Source organism: Thunnus maccoyii, chromosome 21 (genome assembly GCF_910596095.1).
Source record: "Thunnus maccoyii chromosome 21, fThuMac1.1, whole genome shotgun sequence".
Lineage (NCBI taxonomy): Eukaryota > Metazoa > Chordata > Actinopteri > Scombriformes > Scombridae > Thunnus > Thunnus maccoyii.
Window position 1 is genome coordinate 5,041,185 of NC_056553.1, and position 24,524 is coordinate 5,065,708.

The window sequence follows — 24,524 nt, forward strand, 5'->3', positions numbered from 1 at the left end:
TACCAAAAAAAAGTAAATTGCAGCCCATCAGCGCTGATGTCTATCTAATGTTTTTCCTCTACAAGACTGTAGTTTCCTACTGTTGAAGTGCATGACTGGCAATGAATTCTCAAGTGTAGTTGAAGGCCAGTATTTTTTATTTTTTTAAAGTGCTAGCTGGAACATGTCTTATTCAGAGAAGTTTTTTTTCATGATATAACAAAACTCCAGTGAGGAAAATAAAGGTAGTAGCAGGTTTATAGATGTTAACACACACGGCGAGCGAAGCACTACTGTCTGATTTACGTAAAAATTCTCTCTGTCCAGATGAATGATGGTCCCTTGTGTAAGTGCAGCGCCAAGGCCAGACGTACAGGGATCCGCCACAGCATCTACCCGGGGGAGGAGGTATGACACGTCGTGAATAAATCAGCCTTTCATAACCTTGAAGTTCCGCCACAGACGTTATTCTAGTCACCCTAAACGTACCCTCGATACAGAGGCTGTTTTCTGTTGTATTTAAGAGACAATAAGTACGATTCGAACGTCCTAAAGCGCCGGTGAGTCGATCTGTGCCGGTGACTCATTGATTATTTTGCCAGGAGCTGAGATTTCTGGGTTTTTTATGACTCACTTTCTGGCTCTCCTGTGATTTGGAGTAAAAAAAAAGCTCTCAGCTAGTTGCATCTTCAACTGACAACAAAGTCAACAAACAACAAATCACAACGCGGTTTTAATATCGTAGTATTAAGCATCTTCCTTTCGGTTGCCGGTAGAGACCGATGAAGGTCACAGACTACTTCAAGCCTACTTAATGAGTGTGTTGATCTATGAAGATGTGTTTTGCAGGGTGTTAAATTAACATCAACGCCCCCCCAGACAACAATAAGTAAGTTTTAGTTGTAGAAGATTTCTACTCACCAGCTACTTCTACAGACACGTTAGCATTATTTAAAGGTGATTCTGTATCTTTTAAACGGGTCATTAAGTGTTAAATCAGATAAGGTTGTTGCACCATCGTCTCTGATTTTGTTCAAACCTCGTCTACATCATGAATGTCTATATTATGAATAAAACAAGGCATGGTAGCATATTTTGGTCATTCTCATAGGGCTAAAATGGTTTGGTTATTAAGGGTACAAAGTGCTAATGTCCTTCTGTTTTTCCTTCATACAAAAATAGTCACTGAAGTGAGATTTATATTTTATCTGTGGCAGAAAAACGTCCGTTTCTGGATTACTTTTTTGTGTCTCATGATTATTGCAGTGTGTCATAGGAATGTAAGAAATGAAAGATAAACATGTTTTCAGTATGTTCATCGGAACAGAGGGCATTTGAGATGGGAATTGTGTCCCGGATATTGAGAATAAGTGAAATATTTGGATAAAACCTCTGGTATAATTAGGAATAAGTGGCATCCTAAATGGCTCTCTCTCTCTCTCTCTCAGGCTCCAGTGGGAGCAGCTAAATGTGTTTCCACATAGAGGGTCGGATGTGTTTATTAATTATTGATTAACGACCCATTGTAAACATGTGTTTCTTTACTCCAATCAATATTTCAGAGGCTGGGACACATAAGTACAGATAATAAGAGTTAAAACAATGCCTTTAAGTATGTTTATTTATCTATGAAGGGAACATGGAGGGACACTTTGTACACTAAATGAACATACAACATACATACGTCTTATGAAAATGACTGAAAAATGCTTCGACGCCTTGTCTTATTCATAATATCTTCATGTCCTTTAGTGGTAGAGACCTCAAATATTGGCACAAAATTAATAAAAGATTGTATTTGAAGAAAAAATAATGATTGATACCATATGGTTGCAAAAAAATGGGTTTATAGTACCCTCGATATCACTCTTGTTTAGGCATTTTGCCTTTATTTTCCTTATAGAAAATCAATAAGCTTTTAATGCTTCAGTCATACTGAGAACATGTTTGTCTTCCATTCTGTAAAGTCTGGTGAGGATAGGAATAATACTTAATGGCCAAACATGGCTTCCCAGATAAAATATAAAAACATTGGCATTGAACAAAGATATATTACAGGTCTTAGTTTTAGGATCCAAACATTTTATAGACAAAATCTGAGACGATGCTGAAACCACTTTCCTGGATTCTGTGTGATTTGACACAGAATGACCCAAATCTATTATGCTGGTAAAATGAACAAGGGGCTGCCCTCCTAGTAGTCAATTAATGAACTAATTACTTGTTACAGTCTATGTTGACCTGGAAATGCTTAGTCAATTAGATGTTTTTTTTTTTTTTTTTATGGGTTTATAAATGGGCTGTGTGGTTGTACTTAAGGATGTCAGTCTTTACTGGAAAATGTCACGTCTCTGCCATCACTGTAATAACGTTTAGATTTTACAAGATCCTTTTGTGTGACTGCATTAATCTGTGAAAACAAAAGCAGATCTTTTAAAATTTAATCAAACATTTGGTCCGTGGTAGAAATCACATCACTGAAAGTAATTTGCAGCTATTTTGATTAATAGTTTAGGTCCCTTTTTAAGCAAATATGGCAAAAAGTTTCCTGCTTTTATCTTTTTTTATATATTTGTAAATGTAATATATAACATTTAAGGACGTCAACATGAACGTTGGGAAACTGTGACGTTTTTTTCTAACATATAATAAACGATTAACTGTGAAAGCAGCTGTCAGATTAGTCGACAATGGAAACAATTGCTATTTGCAGCCATAAAATACTGTTGCATGTGAACAAAAAGTCTTCATTTCATATCTCCCTTCTTTTTTTTTTATCTGTTAAACGCATCATGAGCTCACACATGTGAGCTAACGAGTGTTGTGTGTCTTTTTTTCCAGCATGTGAAAAAGTGTCGTCTAATGAACAACAACGCAGGGAAACTCTTCCACTACAGGATCACCGTGTCTCCTCCCACTAACTTCCTGGTATGGATTTATCTCTTTTTTTGTCAAAATCCTAAAATGACAGAAACTACATCTGCAAAAACACTAATTTAAGCAACAACTATCAGATCTTAAAGAATGTAACAACAATCAAGCGCTGTATTCTTCTTCTACTGCGGGATGTTTTGTGTAGCAGCAGGATTTTGAATGATGTATTATGGATTTTTCTACAGCATCATGGAAACAGTAATTGCTGTGTATATATATCATATCATATATCATATAAACGTGTTGCAGTGTCGCTAAAGTGTTTTGTGTTTCAGACTGACAGGCCGACGGTGATCGAGTACGATGACCACGAGTACCTGTTCGAAGGCTTTTCTCTTTTCTCCCACACTCCTCTCACCAGTGTAAGCCTGCTTTTTCATTCACTATCCGGTGATACAGCGTGAATTTTAACACCACAAAAATGTCTGACAGCGTTTGTCACTGTATAGTCAATTTTTCCCTGTTATGCCTGTTATTTTTTTTATATTGAATGTCATTGTTATTTATTTATTTGCTTACTTTTCTTGACAGTTTTATTCAAACAATTCATCTTAAACTTAACAAAGGTCAAGTAGAAAGTTTAGAAGGTTGCTTACAAGCTTAAAATGCTCACAGACATTGTGATTGGTTGTCATTTCCCATACAAACAGACATGTATTATACATAAAATCTCATCTGAAGTAATAATTCCAAGTAATGTGTGATTGACAGTTTGGTTTTATATGTGTACAAAGGGTTTCTCATGCATTTGGCATGTTGTGATATATGTATTAATATCTTTATATTCATTTCAGCCATATAGCTCAGTGTTGGTAATCCACCCACGTCTAATTTTATTCCCTCTTCTTTGTGATGTATGAGCCCGCCAGCATGAAGCTCTGCTATGTAAAGCAGCCGGGTCCATGATCGGTTTTATTACCCGGCTCTCGATACAGCACTCCACGTGGCCGACCGTCCTCCCCCCTACATGTCTGTTAATGCGACACGTCTAATTTAGTTCAGCAGCTGAATGAAACCACCTCTCCTTTAACTCCGCTCTCTCCTCAAAAGTAACTTCACATCGGGGCTTTTTTTGGCTTCGGGTCAGCCTCTCTTTGTCGCCTGGACAAAGTGCTCTTCTCTCACTTGCGCTGACCTTGTCGCAGAGTCCTCTCTTTCGCTTTTTGAAGGCCCGGCAATGACTGTTAAACATTAGAGAGGTCATGACTTAAAAGGACCCTCTCTTTCTTTAGCCGTTTCAGCTCGGCGCCCGACTTTTATCCCAAGGAGGAAGTTTAAAGGGAGCGAGGAATCGATAGGGCGCCAACAAACCCAGTTTCATGGGAATCTGTTCAAAGTGTTTTTACATATTTGCATCTGTATAAACCAGCAGTGTCAACGCGTTTATAAGGTTGGGAATCATGATATATATATCACAATTTCGTGTGTATACAGTGTTCGTGTATCTATCTAAATGTAAGATATATCACGATATCTAAGAAGTATAAATATCACAACACTGCTAACTGTAGCCTCAGTTTGTGCCTCACACAGAGCTGCTGGTAGCAAGTCTGATAAGAGACGCGGTGAACGAAAGATTTATTCCTTTTCCGTGGCAGTAAACACAATACACGACCCGCCGATAACTGACCGCTATATTCAGAGCTTAACGAGATATTCGGGGCTGACGTGTGACGACGGTAGGCTTAACATTAACCTCTCGTAGTATCTGGTACTACACAGAAACTTTAACAAAGTGCCATAAATGTGCTTCTAGTGACTGTCAAAGCTCCAGCAGACTCTGTGTTTCCAGTAAGGGTCTGCCTGAATACAAATACATTATTCGGCAAAGCACAAATATTTGTTAGTTAGAGGTCTGTCTGCAATGAGGTGAAGAGTAAAGTTTTATAGTAGTTAAGTTTTATTCATAAACACTTATTGTAACACTTTAATTTTCCAAAAATTAAAAGTCTAATAAAAACAAAAACAGGATTTTTTTTAAGCCTATTTCCACTTTTATTCGAATACAAATACAAATAATTTTGCTGCCTCAACAAATACAGATACAAATAGTGGGCTCTCTGCACATCCTTACTTTCCAGCCTGGACACTGAGAGTCTGACAGCAGCTGGTTATTTTACTCGCATGCATTGCGGTCTATTCGACTGTCACCAGTCTGTTCAACGCCTCCGTAAGGGAGCCGAGGGTAGTGGCGCTGTATTAAAAGTAGCTGAATCAAAGATGTATTGATACTCGGCGCCAGTGTATCGATAATGTAATACAAGTGGAGATGTTGTGATATGTTGCAATAATTGTCCCACCCCTTAGTATTTTACTGCATGTTTGAATATTAAACTACTTGGTCAATATCCGTCTCGCTTGAAAAGAGCCCTGAGGATTAGCCATGATTTGAACTGGATAATTTAAGCAGGCCTTGTTAAAAGCCAGGGTAAACGCTTCGTGGCAGTGTGGGGATTAGAAACCTTGGGAGTGATATTAGCCCCCCCCCCCCCTCCACCCCCCTCCTGCTAGTTAGCCGCTGGGATGGGCAAGAACGAATGTGGCTCCCAGGTTAATCTCTTAAAATGGACACCCGCGCTCTGACAACAAAGACCGTGTAACTAGGGAGATTAAACACAGAAGCGCAGGCTTATCTATTTAGCGAGATTTGAGTTACTTAAATTTGAAGAGTCAGGTTCCTGTCTCTGTGTGTGTGTGTGTAGAAGCGTGTGATTTGTATGTTTGTTTTTCAAATTAACCAAAGGTTGTGCATGTTTATACATATTACAGTAAGCTACAGTAGGATTTCTGCAGCGTACGTACAGTTTCTTTACATGTGTGTGTGTGTGTGCCGTTTTGGGGTCGAGCTCCACGGGCGTAGATGAGGGTTTTTAATGAGTTTCCTTGAAAAGCTTGTAACCTCTGCCTAACGCCAATGGTAATGAGTCGGCCCGTTCTTTCTTCCTCTCGTTCCTCTCGTCCCTTTCATCATCACAGATTCCATTGTGCCGTGTGATCCGCTTCAACATAGATTACACCATTCACTTCATAGAGGAGATGGCACCGGAGGTCAGTAAAACCCCACTTTATCTCCCAGCTCTTTCTCTCCCCTTTCTCACCCCCTTTGTTTTTTTTTTTTTTTTATCTCAAATGGCAGAGTCTGAGCACAGTTGAGCCACACGTAACCCCTCGCACCTCAGTGCCCGGGTGAGCGAAGGTGCTAATCCCCTTTAGAAGAAGGGAAAAGAGATTCTTTTTTAACCTGCAGAGGTTGATTACGTCGATAAGGTGGCTTATGCGATAAAGTTTAGAGAACTGGATTTACTTATCAGTCATATCTACATTAAGGTACTTTGTGGCAGTATGCTTGTGCTATACGCTCACATACGCCGCTATCAAACACTTCTCTCTCTCTCTTTCTTCTGTGCTCAGAACTACTGCGTCCGAGGCCTGGAGTTGTTCGCCTCCTACTTGTTCCAGGACATTCTTGAGCTGTATGACTGGAACCTGACAGGTAGGACACCCGAGCCAAGTTGACCGCCCGCTCTGTCGTCTTCTCGTTCTTTGACCTTGTCGCCGTTCTTTTGATGAACATAGTAAGCCACAAGTTCCTCACAGAGCCTTCATTGTTTGCCGTCATGACCTTCGGCAGTGGGTGTAGTTTGCTCGGTTGTTCCGTGCTTAAATGACAACAAAACATAACCATCTCCTCGACAATGGAGCAAACTCCTTTCACCGATGAAGGCCACAAGATGAAAGCTCTGGTCTCTTTTTGTTAAACTTCCAAGGTCAACGACCCCTCAAGCTCATGTGAAGTTAGATATTTTAGATACAGTAGAGTACAGAACAGTTGCATTAATAATGTATAACTTGCTCCTTATCGCATTCAAATGTAACACTGATTACTATCTGACTTTCCTTATAAATAGGTTTGAAATGTATGGAAGCTTGTAGTGTAATAAATAAACATGACATATTTATCAAGCTATGTTAATGACACAATAAACAGAGTCACATATTTTATATTCCGATATGATAACACCTGTCTGTCGGAGTAATAATGAGCAGCTGAAACATGTGCGGAAAGCTTCTCAGGTTTCTCCTCAGAGGCAGAACCGGCCAACGTGTAATTATATTAGTATGAATTTCGCCTCCGCAGTCGTCATAATATGTGTATATATTTATATACCCTCACTGGCCACTTTATTAGGTACACCTGTGCAATCTAATGCAATCCAATACAACAGCTCTGCCATGAATTCTACATATTTTGCCCTCCTCATGCATGTTAATGCAGTAGACAAGATATTAGGAACACTTTTCAATATACTCCAGTACATCACCACCACCCACTACGACCTCAGTAATAAACATAAAGTAGAATTATCACCTTTCTGACAATGCCAACAAAATATATAAGCTGCATAAATGTAGAATTAACGGCAGAGCTGTTGTGTTGGATTGCATTAGATTGCACAGGTGTTCCTAATAAAGTGGATGGTGAGTGTACATATGTATATATATAGAGAGAGAAAGTACATCAAAGTTGTGTTTTTCCTTTTCTCACAAATCTGTGGTGCAATGAATTCTGGTTAATAACTTTGATGAAGATGTCAACACTGTAAATCTTTAACTTTTGTTAGGTTTTATAATTAAATGTTGTCCTCTGTTCTTTTTTTCCAGGCCCAGACTTCGACAACGACGTCACCGGATGCCAGCGGTTCCACTTCATGCCCCGTTTTGTCCGGTTCTTACCCGGTGAGGCTCCGGACAACCTACACAGAACCCATCCTGCTTTTTACTTTTGCTCTTTGTCTCTCTCTAGTGGTTAAAACACACAACAGAAAAAAAAGGAACAAGAAGCTGCATGTTTCCAGTAAAGTTTACTCTCAACATTTCTGCATACGTTGATATTTGATGGGGGGGGGGGGGGGAATGAAAGGGTCACTGAGAGTGACTGTGCTGCTGCGTAGCTGCATGGTTGTTCATCTTTGCTACACATGATGGTGCTGGTGCACTATGATGTTGCCACGGTGTTTTGTTATGACAACCGTGCCACCTACCTTCTTTCCATCAAAAAACAATTTCTCTCCTAGTTCTCCCAATTTAGCCGGCTACAAACACTTATCTGCCTCTTTTACAAAAGCATAAAAAAAAAAAACTCCCAAAAAACTGTCCAATCCAGTGTTTCTGATGTGATCTGTGAAGAGAAAGAGAGTGAGAGGAGACAAGGAGTTACAGAGAGAGCATGATGATGATGGTTGTGTGTGTTTGAAAGTTACAGTGAGAGTGTGTGGGTATGCATTTATTATAGTCTTAATACATTTCCAGCACTGAGAGGGATTTTTTGTGTGTGTGTGTGTGTGTGTCCACGTGAACACTCGTCGATGGAGGTCAACCAATTCTGAGTGTCTATTAAAGCGATTTGACCTGTTAGATCATGCGTGCATGTGCTTTGGCTGTATTTCTATGTGCATGCATTCGTGTGTGCGACCGTGCGCTCATTCCTGATTTATTTTTTTTATAATATTATTCCATAAGCAAATCATTATGTGCCTTCACGTATTACGTAGCATTTGACCTTGTATCAGCTCCTCCGTTCACCTGTGTGTGTGTGTTTTCCTGAACAATGTGACTACGATGCATGGGCACATTTTCACAGTATGTTATATTGTCTCAAAAACTCAGAGGTGAGGCGGGTTGAGATGCTTGTAAAAAGAAAAGAGAAAGAGATTTTCTCCAACATCAACCTTTATTATTTTTTAGCCAAGGATTTTGAACAGTGAAAGAAAGTACTGTATGGAAGCTCAGTAAAACAGTTTCCCTCGTGGAAAAAAGTCACAGCTTGTTAAATTTCCCAACCTGTGGCTATAAAGACTGAAATTTCGGCATGTTTTTCAATTAACTACCAATCCCAGGTGAACTGCAAGCATCGTGGTAATCATTTTATACTTCTCCCTCATACATACATTTATTTCTGGCGTGTGTTTATGCCTCTGTATGTTCTGGTAGATGGTGGGAAGGAGGTGCTGTCCATGCATCAGGTGCTTCTCTACCTGCTGCGCAGCAGCAAGCCCCTGGTCCCCGAAGAGGAGATTGCAGACATGCTGCAGTGGGAGGAGCTGGAGTGGCAGAAATATGCGGAGGAGTGCAAGGGCATGATTGTCACCAACCCGGGCATGGTAAGGCCTCCGCTTCTCGGTTACTACTACAGGCAGGAGGTGGCCTTGTCTGCCGTTTCAAGGGCATTCGACGCCCCCCACCCCCCTCCCCCAACCCCAACCCCGACACCGCAGGAATAAGGCTGTTCCTGTTAGCCTGTGACATGAGCAACCTCACCTATTATCCCCAAGGGCGTTTGCTGTCATCAACACTATTCAGACCCAAAGCTTTTATGTCACAATGAAGTTGGTTAACCTTCTTGTCTAAGCCCCATATTTTAAAGGATGTACAGTAATTGTGTCTGGGTAAAGGTGAAGATGTCGTTGCTAGCTAAAAGGTTGCATATGAACAGTGGATATGATTGTGTAACCTTTGGCGTTAGGGTGAGTTATTGAGTCAACTGCTCCTCCTGGCAGGACTGCATTGTTGCTGTCAGGGTTTCCACATAAGGGGGGGGGTGTTTTTAATAGTGTTTCATCCCTAGACTCAAGTTAAAGATTGGTCTGCCAGTCAAACAAAGTCTATTAAAAGGGTCTTATAGAGAGCTTTACCCTGCTTTGGCAAAAACAGAACTATTTGGGGCAATGCTCAATAACTCTGTCATCATCATAACTGATAACTGATACTTATGAAGTATTTGTTGACTGCGTTAATAACTAAATTGGTTATTTAAACACAGGTGAGATGAGGTGGAAAAGACTATTTGATTCAGTTTCAGGGTTTGGAAACCAGTCACTTTATATTTTTTGTAAAACTTCTGTAAGACTACTTGTAAAGCTATTTTTTTTGAAAGACTAATACTTTTATGTCCATCACAATTTCCCAGAGACCAAAGTAGCATCTTTGAAGAACTATTTTGTCCAACATATGGTCCCAAACCCAAAAATATTCAATTAACAACTGTAGGAAACAGATAAAAGCAGGAAGTTGTCACATCAAAGCTGGAACCAGACAGTGTTAATACATCATTATCAGAACAATTGCTGATTATTCTTCTGTCAGTAGTCAATCAATATGATCAAAACCTTCATGTCTTGTCATCAAAGTATGTTCAGCCAATTTGGTTCCTTCATATCAACGCAGTGCCCTTTCAGAGCTTCCTGGTCCAGCTCACGTCATACATTCCTTCACTTTGTGGAAATCTCACTGGCTGTTGTCAAGGTCACACATACTACTCCAAACCAAAAGGTAGGCCAGTCAAACACGGCACGCTCAAGTGATTATTTCACACAGCGGCGCGGTCGACAAATGAGGGCACGAACATCATCGACCTTCAATCAGTTTTTGGCCGCATTAAAGCATAGGCAGAGAACCGGCGTGTGCTGTCGGCCTAGTATATATAAATTAGCATTTACAACGTATTTGTGTCGGGGATTATAAACAGGGCAATCATCAAGGCTTCCATCAAGCCAATCAAACCTGATTATGTTGCTTTAAAGACTAAATCAAAAGTGGCTGGCGACCTCTTGCTCTGGAATCAAAGTTTTGTATGCAGACCGCGACGAGCCAGCGCGGCTAATGTCAAGGTGAGCCCGAGCCTCGAGCCATCTGCCGCGCAGCTCATCACGCCTTATGCTACAGCCCCCCCTTTTCCCTCTGATCTCGCAAAACGCCTGACAGGCTATCTGTGATTTGGGAGACAGCTGAGGACATGTTGCTTGTCAATCTCCTCCCCGAGATAAGAGCGTCAGAAGTTAGCTCGCCATCTCTGACATCACTTTATCACTGCGTATGTGCTACAAGCTGAGTCCTCGTCTCATTACGCATCCTGTGACGGACGACCCTCACGGCACGAGTTGTTTGTTATTCCACATATTGGTAGCAGATGATTGAATGATGGCTGTCTTTGTAGCTGTATTAATGTGTTTATACTGTGCTGACTTCTTTTTTTTTTCTCCCCCCCTTTTTTTAGAAACCGAGCTCGGTGCGAATCGACCAACTGGACAGAGAGCAGTTCAACCCAGAAGTCATCACCTTCCCCATAATTGTTCATTTCGGGATCCGGCCCGCTCAGCTCAGCTACGCCGGAGACCCTCAGTAAGATCACTAACATACACACATAAATGTCGACCAGCCATCCAGAGAGAACAGATCTCTCCTTTTTATAGTTCCCCACCTGCTGCGTACCATCTCCCCTGTTCCCTCCACTCCTCATTCACCGGCGCTCTCCCAGGACGCCGTCGAAGAGGATGAGAACGGTGTATGTCGAAGAAGAGGAGGAGAGATAGAGACCGATAGGGAAAAAAAAAAAAAAAAAAGGGGAATAGAAAGACGAGAAAACGAGCGGCGTGACATTTTCACATGCGTCGTCACGGGTCCCGGGTTTCCTCTGGGTGCCTCCGCCGTGGGAGCCGCTGCTTGCCGGTTTATGTCTGGTGAATAGTAATGCCACACACATGCCACGGGGCTGCGGTAGGGAATACAGTACTGTGCTGCTGCATAATTAACAAAAGCAGTGTATTAGATCATCAGAGCCGCTGTCTCCAAGGTGTTTCAGAGAGATGTGACAAACACGGCGCCGAAGCACCAATCAAAAGTCGGTACACAACTTGATTTCTGCTCTCTCGTTCTAAATTTAAACCTGTGGATTTTCAACTCGGAGTATCTGGTTCCCATCACAACAGTCAGATGGAAGGAAAACGGAGGTGATGAAGATGCAAACAAGAGGATGATCATTAGGAAATGCATTTAGGCAGAACTTGTTTGCTTCCTCCCTCTGACTAATGTCCTCTTCCCACCCCCCCTCCCACCCCCCCCGCCGCTACATTTAAGCCGTCTGTCCGCCGAGCACTTTCATCCCCGTGCACCCCGCTGCCATGTCAAACTTCTCAAAGCAGGCAGACAACGACAAATTTATGGATGGACTGGGACATCATTAGCTGATGCAGAAACGAGTAGTAAGAGACCAGTGGAAAGGATTTCCTACCACTGCTAATGATGCGTGTAGCGAGGGCAGGGATCGGGCGTTGATTGCGGCGGCAGCGATGCCACAGAGAGAGAGAGAGGGAGTCTCGGACACGGAGGCGGCATATATCTGGAACATCCCGAGTCCCTTAAAATGCATCTACGTGTCCCTCGCTCCCGTCCTTTCCTCGTCTTTTAGTCCCTCCCACAGAGGATGCATAAAGAGACACGAGGAGAGAGAGGAATGAGACGTCCTTTCCTCTGAAGCGACATCAGCTGGAGCAACTTTAGACGGAGTTTGTCCAGTATTTACACCCGCTCAGAGGCACAGGAACCATTTCTATACCGGAGGAACGCGTTTATATTATTTTGTTAATTATTTGCGTCTGCATTTATTGATATTTTGATTGTGGATTCATTATTTAACAACCCAGAATGTGTGTCTTTCGAACACTGGAAATGATTTATCTCGCTAAGTGTTTCAGGGGAAAATGGACGTTATGTAATTAATCAATCCCCGACACATGTGACTGAATGGAAACGACGATAAATGATGTAACATATAAATAAATAAAATATAATAACTCTTCCTTACTTTAATTGTACCCATGATAAGAGTTAATGTAGGGAAATAATAATAAGATCATGAAAAGAGAAATCTTTTTTAATAAATGAAGACAGTTTTTATGGTTCTTTTGTTGATCAGACTGACAATTAACAAAGAATTTTAATTAGACGTTGAATCAAAAAACAAATAAAATAGATACTCTGGAGTTTAATCTGTTGTCTGTCTCCAGCCAGTGTTGTATCAGATCAGTCCGATCAGCTGCAGCGTCCAATCAATAACTGATATCCAATAAGGACAACCTTTTGAACGGCCTTAAAAATGGCGGACCGGAACGACTTCCGGGTTGCAGACTCGGGGGGATGTACCCATTAACTCATGAGACTGAAGAAGCAGTGTTGTCTCCTTCACGCTGCCCACTGGATGCATTCGTGTGCGTTTAGGACTGCCGCTCCAACTTCTCCAGATTTTTTTTTCCATCACGACCGCTGAGGCAAGAATGACGACATGTCAGAGGTCAGGGGATGTAATGAAAAGAAAAGCTGGATGGGAAAGATGGCACATGACAGAAATCCAGTGTGAGAGAGATATGAAAAGCAGAGAACATAGAAGACTTTTGTTTGAATAAGCCACGGCCACAGTCTCTTTCTTTCTTTTTTTTTGTGTATAAAATTCCTAGCAGCAGTTTTTTTTTCTGAGTTGGACCTAGTAACATTTCTTTTAAACACTTCCAACACAGCTCAAGTTTGAATTGAATGCCGTCACATTTACGCCTCATTCACACACTCTCACCCTCATTCAAAGAGGCACGCTCTCTGTGGTTTCTTATAAACCTGAAGGTTCCGCACGCGTTAGCCTTGAGAACATCATTTATATACTCAGCTTTGGTTGAGAAGTTTTTTTTTCTCACATTGCTACGATACTGGCATACAACAAAGTAGTTCATTTCCCTAGCGATGCATTATTTCATTCATCTGCTTTTCCTCCATATTGTTTGAGGTAATTTCATAGTAATATGTCATAAAAAAACAACAATGACTGTTTCATCACATGCACAATGAACAATAATACTGTGAATTAGCCAATTTTGAAGTTGTTGTGGAGACTGTAATGTAATCACAGTCTATTAAAATGTGTCCAATTTTCTTCACTCAGTTTTTTATAATTTTCAACTTTTAAGTTACAATATTTACAGGATCGATATTCATCACAAATTCTTCCCACACAACATGAGAGTAAAGTGTAATTAAAAGAATCACCAACAAACATCTTATCGTTTTTAATATCGAGGCCATTAAATCAGCTTTATTAATGAATTTACTGCGACTGGTCATCATTTACATCATTACACTAATCCTTGCTGCTCTTCACTGGTTACCTGTGAGTTTTAGAATTGATTTTAAGATTTTTACTGCTTGTTTTTAAAGCCTTGAAGGCTCCTGCCTATATCTGCTAAATCCCTATGAGCCTGATCTTTGCTTGAGATCCTCCAGCAGGGACCTACTAATGGTTCCAAAATCTGGACTTGCCACTAAAGTTGATCGAGCCTCTCAGCTGTGTAACTCCCTGCCTGGAGATCTCATCTTATCTTGTTTATATCTGAAGTTTTAGATCTTATTTACTTGTATTATCTGTTTTTCTTATAAAGGACTTTGTAAGTATCCAGAGACAGTTCGGCAAAGCGTAATACAGCTGAACTTCTTCCCACACTGTTCACAGGCGTATGGTTTCTCTTAGACAGACGGTGTTCCGCGGTCAGCTTCTCCTGGTTCCTTCAGTGTTTTAGTCATTCAGGAGGTTTTTCACCAGGAGCCGAAACATCCACAGTAGGGGTGTGTCCGAATACAAATACATTATTCGGCAAAGCACAAATAGTGAGTTTTTTTTTTTTACAAATATTAGTTAGAGGTCTGTCTGCAAAGAGGTGAGGAGTAAAGTTTTGTCTCAGTAGTCAGCACGGCCGTCTGTAATCTGGGAGACTCCAGTTCGAGACCCGGTGTGGGGACCTCCTTCGTAAGGTAGTTTGTTCATAAACACTTATTGTAACACTTTAATTTTCCAAAATTAAAAGCGTAATAAAAGCAAAAACAGGATTTGTAAGCCTCTCTCCACTTTTATTCAAATACAAATACAAATAATTTTGCTGCCTCAACAAATACAGATACAAATACTGGACTCTCTGCACATCCCTAATCCACAGGGGTCTCTTCCTCTCTAAGACAACCGGACCAACCGGTGACCAAAACCAGCAAAAACACACTGAATAAAGCAGTTAAATTCAGTGTTTCTAGGCAGAGGACGACCTGTAGCGGCAGGTTGCAGAGTCATGTTATCACTGCTATGAACAGTTCTTGAAAACAACTTAAAATACACGTCAGATGACTAAAATCCTTTATCCGGTTAAAAATGACAGAGATCCAAAAAGTATATCGCAAAAATGTGTCCCAAAACCGGATAAAAAGCTTGCAAACACAGACGCCGACGTATGTGAAGTAAACAGTCATCCTTCAGTTCATCATAAGTGCAATGATTACTTTCCAACTTCCAGCAGCCACTTTGGGCTCCCTCGCCAAGCATTGTGAGTATTGTAGCGCTATCTGAAACGGTCTTATCATGTTTTAAATATAGTCATCACACAACATTTATGTACTGTATATTCCAATGCCAAAAAAAAAAAAAAAAAAAAAGCTGTTACTTTTTACAGATAGACGAAGCCAGCAGTGTTTTTTAGATTCAGAAAAGGACGACTAGAGATAGGAAGGAGAGAGAGAGTGGGATGGAAAGAAAGAAGGCGACATACGCTAATGAAAAGCATGTGCAGGGAGTGGCGAAAGCTGCGGCAGTGCTACCCTGAGAGCACACAGCGGATCTGTGGAAAGGTCATTGGAGCGGATTGGGGACGAGAGGGCCTCCCAGGCTGGATAGACTCTCCCTCTCTCTCTCTCTCTCTCTCTCTCTCTCTCTCGCCGTCTCGCTCTCTTTCTTGCTCTCTCTCTGTCTCTCGTCCGCTCGGGCTGCCTCAGTGCGGAGGTGGTGGTGAGCTGATAATCGGGGCGGTAAAGCCGTCTCATTCCCTCGTCTCAGTCTCTAATGAAGTCCCCACTATTAAAGCTCTATAATTCTTCTATTCCACACCAAACCCCCCCCCCCCCCCCCCCCCCCCCACCTCCCCCTCCCACCACCACCACCTCCTCTCCCTTCCTTTTCTCCTCTCTCTCTCTCTTTCTCTCTATCTTTATACCTCTCTTCCTTTCTCTCTGTCAATGCACCACCCCCACCCCCACCCCCCAAACCTCACCACCTTACCCCTCCATCCCACCAATCATAATTGAATAACTCTTGGTAAATGAGGAGAAAGTCTCCTGAATGGGAGCAGAACGGTCACACTCGGCCCTCAGTGCATCAATCAGGAGGTCTGATTGAAAAGAGAGAGAGAGAGAGAGAGAGAGAGAGAGGGGGAGACGAGGAGAGATGGAGGGAGTAAAGGGGGGAGGCGGTTAGCGTGGTGGCTACATGTCACCTTGCCGATAACTCCCTGCCTCTTTTCAGATGCAAATGAGAGCAAAGACAATGGGGTTTTATAGAAAATGAGAATAAGGAGGTTGTGAGATAGCTATGGAGCCATGTGTCAGGGCTGCTCAAATGTTTCATGACTTACAGCTTTTTTTTTTTTTTTTTTTTTTACCAGAAAGGAAAATATAGTGAACTGCAAATGTGTGCGTGCTCACAGTTCAAACGGTGGACATCTGAAACACAGAGAATCTTCTGTGTCCGCTGCCCTCACACACACACAAGCAGCTAATGCAATAACGGCCGCAGGCAACTGTTAAATTATGTTTAATATCAGGCAAGCGGCAGATGAAATATTGATGTGTTGTTGCAGAGCAGGAGAGCGAGCGAGCCACCGGGCGAGCCAGGGAGGGAGAGATAGACTCCTGTCAGCTCCTGACACCACCTTTATTTACTGTTTTGGCAGGTACCAGAAGCTGTGGAAGAGCTACGTGAAACTACGCCACCTGCTGGCCAACAGCCCCAAGGTCAAGCAGATTGACAAGCAGAAGTTGACACAGAGAGAGGTGGGTTAAACACTTGTTTCCTTTGTCACACTCGTGTTTTAAAATCGATGTTTTATGCGGATGTGTTTTTTGGAAGCTCATCCACAAGCTTTGTTTTTTTTTTTTTTTTTTTGCTGAAACATTGGAGCTTTTGCACGCTCTGCAGAAACAAGAAACTCACAGCCATTAATTTCAAAAAACAAAAAACTTATTACTGATATTCCTGCTGTGTGCATCGATTCAAATGCTGTTTATCTGCAAGTCGCTGCTGGTAGTCGAGAGTCGTTCCCTGAAAGTAACAAGGATGACACAGCCAAAAAACATACAAATGTTTCTTTTTTGTTGGTTTTTGTAAGAAGCACAGCCTCAATTTCATGCCTTTTTGCTTTTTGTTTAACCAGAACAGAGGAATATTTAAATTTTTTTTGCTTTCAGGGCCTTACCTTGGAAAAAAATATTCATTTGCTCATTAGTACCGTGTAAGGCAGATATGTTACATAATTGCTGACCTGCTTCTTTTCAAATAATGTTATTTGAGGTTATGTGCTGGTAAAAAAAAAAAAAAAAAAAAAGAACTTTAGATATAAAATGATTGGTTTTACTCAACTGTAACCGTACAAATTGTGGATCAGCAATCATCTCCTTGTCATTATTCAACAAACAAGCTAAATTAAAACTATATTCACTGAAGAGTCAAGAGAAAATAGAAGAATTATATCTTGTAATGGGTGTAAATGTAAGATTTTGGAGCATGTTGTTTGGCCTTTGCCTGATTTCCTCTCATCCCTTGAATGAATGCTTTCGTCTGTAGGTCAGATATAAATGCTTTGCTTATATTCAGGTGTGGAAGCATCTTTTTTAAACAGATTAATACATAATTTAGATGAATTTACAGCTCAGGAACTGCTCTCTGGAGTTCACTGTGGAGGTCAAACCACCACAAGAGACCCAGTATGGTAAATATTTAGGTTTGGTGAAGTAATGACCATGTCTCCAGGTGCTGTGTGTGGCCTGTAGTAGCTGAACACAGTCCATGTCCCAGCATATCTCTCCCATAGGGACTGCTGTAACTTCTCTGCAGCAGATGTAACTTTCCCCCCACCTCTCTCTCTCTCTCTCTCTCTCTCTCTAAGGCTCTGAGTGTGCTACAGATCCAGTCTCTTCCTTTGGTCTTGTTTGATACACTCTGAACCAATAATGAGCAAGAACTCCGAGCTCAATTAGCTTTTTTCCCAGGTAGCTCCGCGAAGCTGTCTGGCTAACAGGCCCTGACAATCCTACTGTCAACCTGCACTGGAGCAATTAGTGAACCCAAACACATGCACACTCACACACCGGGTCCATCAGGCTCCACCACAAGCATTAGCCATGTCAGTGTCTCTTTACTGCAGTGGCAGTGTGGCATCAGGGCTTATTTAATGCCCGAGGGAACACTGAAGCTTCCTGCGTAAATGGTCTTTCAGTAAAAAGACTTAAACGTCGTCTCCTCTGATAGGTATTTTCTACCATTAAGAATCGCCCTGTCAGAGGTGTTCACTGCAATGTTGTGCTTCTCGAGCTGCTTCTCTGATACCTCTGTGCTCAGCCCTCAGACCACGGTGCTCCGGGGAGACCAGAGGTGTGCTCCTCGGCGAGAACTGGCCTTCACACCAGGGTGCACGCCTTTGCACCCGTGCACCGAGAGCACGGAGAGTTGTGTGGACATTCAGGCTGACTGTGTGTGTTGCCTAGATGGATTTTATGCAAAACTCTCAGCCAAACATGCACATAAACTGATATTTTCATCAGAAATACTTAACTCTTGTGACAAATTTTTTGTTTTTTTCACAAAATCTTGACATTTTCATAGTTTTTTGCTAACCGTCTCCACAAAATAACCAATAACGACAAGGTGAAAACGTGACTTAAGACCTTTTTGGTAACTGTACTGAAAATGAAATACAGAAGTATGTTACTTTATTATCACATATCTCTAATTTGAATAAGTATTCAGGCCCGAGCCAGTACTTTGGCAGTGGTTGCAGCTTTGAGTCTTCTCTATCAGCTCAGCATATGTGGATTTTGGGGATTTGCTCTGATTCTTCTTTGCAGATTTGGCCGAGCTCAGTCGAGTTGTATGAGGAGCATCTTTTTGAAAAGATATCTTCAACTCATTCCACAGATTTTCCATCGGTCTGTGCTTCAGCTGGGCCACACATGAATTTAACATCTTTTTTTTTTTCTCAGTTTATTCCAGCGTTGATTGGGATGTGTTTTTGAGGACGACTGTGCTGTTCCAACATGCGTTTTCACAATTTGGGGATTTTGGCACTTGAACCTGATTCCTCTATAATAATTTTTATGTTTGGTATAAAATCTAAACATCTTACCAGCAAAGATACAAGAATAAAATGAAGGTGACAGTAGGAAAATTAACTGTAAACAAGAATTTTAAGCATTTTTTTTTTGTTTTAACAGAATTAACAGGGTACTCAAAATGTTTGTTCTGTTGCTATAGGAAGAATGATTGAATCAAAAGGTTTTATCCCAATGGGGAGTGTTGAACAAATTTGTTTGCACAGCTGACATTTTTACATTATATTATATTTATTTAACGGACTCTTCTGTGCAAAGCAACCTAATAAATGTTCATTCAACCTTCACAGGAGCAGCTAGATGTTATCAAAAATATTAAAAGTGCACATCCCCCCAAACATAGAACATTTAGGCCCAAGCTTCATCCAAGAGGAAAGTTCAGGTATCTAACATCCTCTGTAAACTATGGATGTGAAAATCTGAACATAAGTTTTGGGAGACTTTATCCAGGACCACATACATCGACTTTAATCATTTAACCTCCTCAATGGACTCCACCTGCAACAGATGTACAGATGTAGAATTTCAGACACTGGCTTTGACCTCAACCTGATCCACAAAACACAAACACAAACACCCCCCCCCCCCCCGGACAGGAGGATGTAATGATAGAAGTCAAATGTGCCACATCGTGACACATCTGTTTGACCAGCAGAAAGTTAGTTTTTGTTCCAAGAGACTTGTGCATCCCTACCTCCCCTTTCTGGTTAATTATTTACTTTTTGTACTTCTAGCCATTCCCTAACCCTGTAGAAAGCCCTGCATAATAAAGTATTTACATATCATTTGCACTTCTCTGTGATTACTGCTTTCCATATACAGTGGCTGGCTGTCCATGGAAAGATTTGTTGTGTGTGTGTGTGTGTGTGTATGTGTGTGGTAGCAGCGCGTGCACGTGTTTTTGCGCGTGGGGGCGAGCGTGTTCACTTTGATGCACAGTTCAAAGTAGGATGGCATTATTTATTCATGCCTTTGTTGTTCTTATTTCCTCTGCGAGTCAGAAATTCCTGGCGTTCCATTTTAGGCAGATCACGGCTAACTCGGAGTCGATAGCGTCACGGGCGAATGAAACACTCGCGTGCACACTCACATTTAGGAGGTGCAGACTGTCAATAATCTTCCATCTTGGTTATTTGTAGGACCCTCTTGTCTCAGAGTCAACACCCCCCCCCCCCCCTCCTCCTCCCTTACTGAATTTCCAGTTATTTGCTATAGGGCTGACATGATGCTATATGTGTGTGTGTGTGTGTGTGTGTAATGATTTGTGCTGCCTCTGATAAAGGTATCTCTAGGCTCTTGTTTGGTGGTCCTAATGGGTAGGCAGGTGCTTCAGTTCTCGGTGGCTGGGATTGAAGCCTCAGTATGAGCCTTCCTACACCCTGCACCACCACCACCACCACCACCACAGCCCACAGCTCATGCTCAACCATTGCGGCGCCTTAATTAGCCAGGCCCAGCAGTGCTGTCGCTCTTCCCCCTGTTGCTGCTGCTGCTGCTGCTGCTGCTGCTGTCCACCACCGCTATACTGTATGTGTGTCACGCCATGGAGGTTTCAGTTTATTGCATGTGCCAGCTTTATCTGTTGGGAGAGCAGGAGCGAAAAAGAAAAGGGGGGGGGCGGAGGGGGGTAGAGGGCGGGGTGCTGTTTTGAGGATAGGAGCTGTCCCCGTAGGCTGTGCTCCAACAGATCAATAATTGACTGGCTGGTTGTTTGGCAGGAAGCTCTTCAGAAGATCCGTCAGAAGAACACCATGCGCCGTGAGGTGACAGTGGAGCTCAGCAGTCAGGGCTTCTGGAAGACTGGCATCCGCTCCGACGTCTGTCAGGTAACAACCGTCGACTGTATTAACGCACAAACACAGACACATGCGTGCATACATTCTGCAATAAAGCACTCATGGATCTCACACGTGTACGCATGCGACACATTCAGATGTTTAAGAGATGCACAGATTTGTACAAGCACTCACTTACACAAGCACATACACTGTTACATAACATTTAGACAATGAAACTCTCCATATAGCTAAAAAAAAATCATTAAAAACAAATACGATGCAGAGCAGAGACTGAAGAGAGGCAAGAAAACCCCCTAATATTCAATATTAGACAAGGAGATAATAATAATAAGCTTGTTAGACAGATATTTACAGAGGCTGGGTGCTCTGATGGTGAATGCACGCTCACCTGTTGACACCTGTCTGTACTTTGGGACAACCAGTAAGGCTGAATCTGAAGGTTTTAGAGCATGCTCTGGTGTTTGCAAGACCTTTAAGAGCCTTAAAAGTTATCAATAAAATATTAAAATCAAATTTGACCGGACAGGCCAACGTAGAGCAGCTAAATCTGGGGTGACACGGTCGTATTACTTATTACAGCTTATTACAACTTATTGTCATAGTTTTGTCCGAGTTTTGGCAAGAAACACAAGCAGTCAGACAAGTTTGTTGTGTCGCTGTGGCTCAGCTATTAACTGGATGAATACAGTGTTATCATAACCGATAGCAATGATGGCCAAAACTGTGGAAAAAAAAAAAAAAGTCACAATTTGTAACACACCGCAATTATACTTGCCGAATCCGCGCATACACGCACCCAGCAGTACTTCCAATCAGACAGACACAGACCAGCGCTCGCCGCAGCCACAGTCCAAAAAAACCGGGGGCCTTCTGATCTTTCCACACATTGCATCACTTCTTCATTCAAGTGTCAAAATCTGTGTAAGGAAAGTGGACTCCCACAGAGCCTCAGCAACCATACCCTTCATTAAGTAACGTCTGAGACCTGACAGTTTACTTATATACAAATCCACCGCCACTCAGTACGGCGAGAGGACATGTGCCACGTTATCTCCTCCACGCGCTAGTTAGCAGTAAAATAAACGAAGACGGAAATCCCATCTCCACATGCTCTTCTATTTTATCTTGAGCTCAGAGAAGTGTGACAACATATGCGGCTCACAGTTTCGTGTGCATACAGTTTAGCATAGGGGGTCCCTAATGAGACTTGAACCATAACCCTTAATGTGATAGCTCCACGCTGTGCCCACTGAAACATACAGAAGTGCATTTGTTCACGGATTTGTCAGTGTAATGAAGTGGACTTGTATGCTTTATTTTATTATTCTTTCATACATCGCCCTTCCCTCCCCATATGTTCTGCTTGTTACTCTGAAAATAATTGGCATCAGCGTCGCACATCATCTTCTGTGAGCACATACCCCATCGCCGTATGCGGCGGCGGCGGCGAGGATAGCCATACAGCTGATGCTCAGGCTCACATTCGGTGAGGAATGACAGGAAAAGTTCTAGCCTCACAAGCCAAACCCCCCCATCCCCCCCCTCTCTTTTACAGCAAGGTCTAGCAAAGAAGGATCCGATCAATAATTGCTGCCCAATTATATTTGCTTCAAGCTGTACCGCTACGACTAATTGGTTCATGAATAATTTCACTTTCGAACTATGCGGCGGCAGCAGCGGCGGCGGTACACCCCGCACAAAAAGTGTGACACCGACGGCAAAACTGACCCCGTAGTCTCTTGATTCTAAAAGCAGACACTCGATCTGGAACAAAATCAACCTCCTCTAGTTACTGACATCGCTCGGCTACACCAAGGTTATTTGACTTGAAAGGCTCCGTCAAGGACCAGGCTACACGTTAGAGGCAGGGATGGGATTTATTTATTCATCAATGTTTCTCTTTTTTTTTTTTTTTAATATATTTTTGTGTGTATTCTGTGATTCACTGCCATTTTTCCCGCTTTGTCCTCCTGACTTTTTGTGTCGGTCAGAAACATTTCAAGGGAGAGGCAGCTTGTTTTTAGTCCCTGCAACAGTGTGTTACATTTATTTATTTATCTTCATTTACTATATACATTAATCCACCTGCTTAACTAAGCTGGAGCATGTAGGAATATACTCTACCTCTCTCTTAATTTGTATTAGTAGCATGCGAGTACTGTAGGAAATAAATTAAAAATCTATTGCAAATTTGCTTTAATACTGCTGAAGAGATGTTTCCTGATAAAATATCTTGAAATAAGTTGGAGTAAAGTAAGTGTTTAGCCTCATAATGACATCTCTATTGCAAGATATACAGCATACATCAAAATAAATGAATCTTTAAAAAGTTCAGTTTCTTATTTATGCCTTATGGAATAAATTAATGTGATTAAACACCCCAAAAAACAAGGTGGGATCAGCATTATATCACGTTGTAGTTCATAAAATGATCATAGTGTGAGTTTAAGTGCGATTTAAAATTCATGTTTGCAATATTTCAGCCAAGGGGTAAAGACCACTGGTCCTGGTTGGACGATGTCCAGAAATACCCAAATGTCATCCGTGACAGTAAATTAGAAATTTCCCACCTTTTAATTACTGGAGTATCATCTCTAACAAGCCCCCCCCCCACCCACCACCCACCACCCTGCCTTTCCCACACTCACACTCATATATACTGTTGTCACTCAGGCGGTCATCATCAGCACAGGTCAGGGTCCGGCTTTGTTAATTGGCTGCTTAACAAGGCCTGGGGAGTGTGTCACCACAGCCCTTGTGATGGCCCCAGGGCTACGTGGCAGCGCTGCTTGTAGCCGCCGGGGCCTCGGGGCTCACCCTCCCCAGTACCACTAATTAAAACATGCGCGGCTCTCCCTCCTCTCTCACGCGGTGGCACGGAGAGGGGGGGGGGGGGGGGGGGGGGGGGGGGTTAATGTGTGTACACCAGCCTTTGCTACAGTTTTCTTAACCGCTCCGACCGGCCTGCTTGATAAGCCTCCGCTAATGATCCCGTAGATCGGCTCTCTGACTGTCAGAGTCGTTTGCTGACCACTGACCACTTTCCGTGTCAAATCCCCTCACGCACACACTTCACCCACAACTCATCCCCCTTTTTTTTTTTACACTTTTATTTCTCTTTCTGGCACTCAAACTTTGTTTTTAATATATATGTGGGGGGTCAGAGAGGGGGCTGTCTGAGTTTGTCTGAATGTAAGTGTGTCAACATGTCGAAATGGGCTTCGATTTGACTGTCCTGTCCAAATGTGAATTTCCCTCCTCTGTCATTCCCTCTCACAGAGCAGCGATTGGGTTTTTGATTATTTCATCTCTCTGTTGCTGAGCACCACTTAATAAATAATGACTGGCTGATTGATTTCTCCCTCCCCTGTTCCCTCTATCAACCCTCTCTCCCTTTCTTTCTCACAATCTCTTCATCACACTTTCTCTCAAAACACACTCCTCTCACTCTTTTTTTTTTTTCTTTCATATAAGGCACGATTCTTCTTCTTCTTCTTCTCACACTTTTCATGTTTCTTCCAATACTGCATTGCCCTTTTTTTTTGCCAATTCTCTCTGTCCTCCGCAGCACGCCATGATGCTGCCTGTTCTCACCCATCATATCCGGTACCACCAGTGTCTGATGCACCTGGATAAACTCATCGGCTACATCTTCAAGGAACGCTGCCTCCTTCAGGTAATGCACGGTCATGACAGCTGCTTGCTTATAATGTGAGACTGTACCACAACCCAGTCTGCATTATTTAAAAGCCCGGCATAGTTAATAACTAACAGGATGGATAAGAAAAAGGA

At 42.2% G+C, this 24,524-nt stretch overlaps 1 protein-coding gene across 1 annotated transcript in view; it reads left to right on the forward strand.

Annotated features, from left to right (window-relative positions):
- Positions 1-24,524, forward strand: part of drosha (drosha ribonuclease III) — a 91,645-nt gene that overhangs the window by 6,406 nt on the left and 60,715 nt on the right. The window contains exons 7-17 of the mRNA XM_042399097.1: positions 307-387; positions 2,821-2,907; positions 3,189-3,275; positions 5,890-5,961; positions 6,325-6,406; positions 7,576-7,650; positions 8,905-9,074; positions 10,967-11,091; positions 16,500-16,599; positions 20,652-20,759; positions 24,301-24,408. Coding sequence (XP_042255031.1) covers positions 307-387; positions 2,821-2,907; positions 3,189-3,275; positions 5,890-5,961; positions 6,325-6,406; positions 7,576-7,650; positions 8,905-9,074; positions 10,967-11,091; positions 16,500-16,599; positions 20,652-20,759; positions 24,301-24,408 — 1,095 coding nt within the window. The remainder of the gene's footprint in view (positions 1-306; positions 388-2,820; positions 2,908-3,188; positions 3,276-5,889; positions 5,962-6,324; positions 6,407-7,575; positions 7,651-8,904; positions 9,075-10,966; positions 11,092-16,499; positions 16,600-20,651; positions 20,760-24,300; positions 24,409-24,524) is intronic.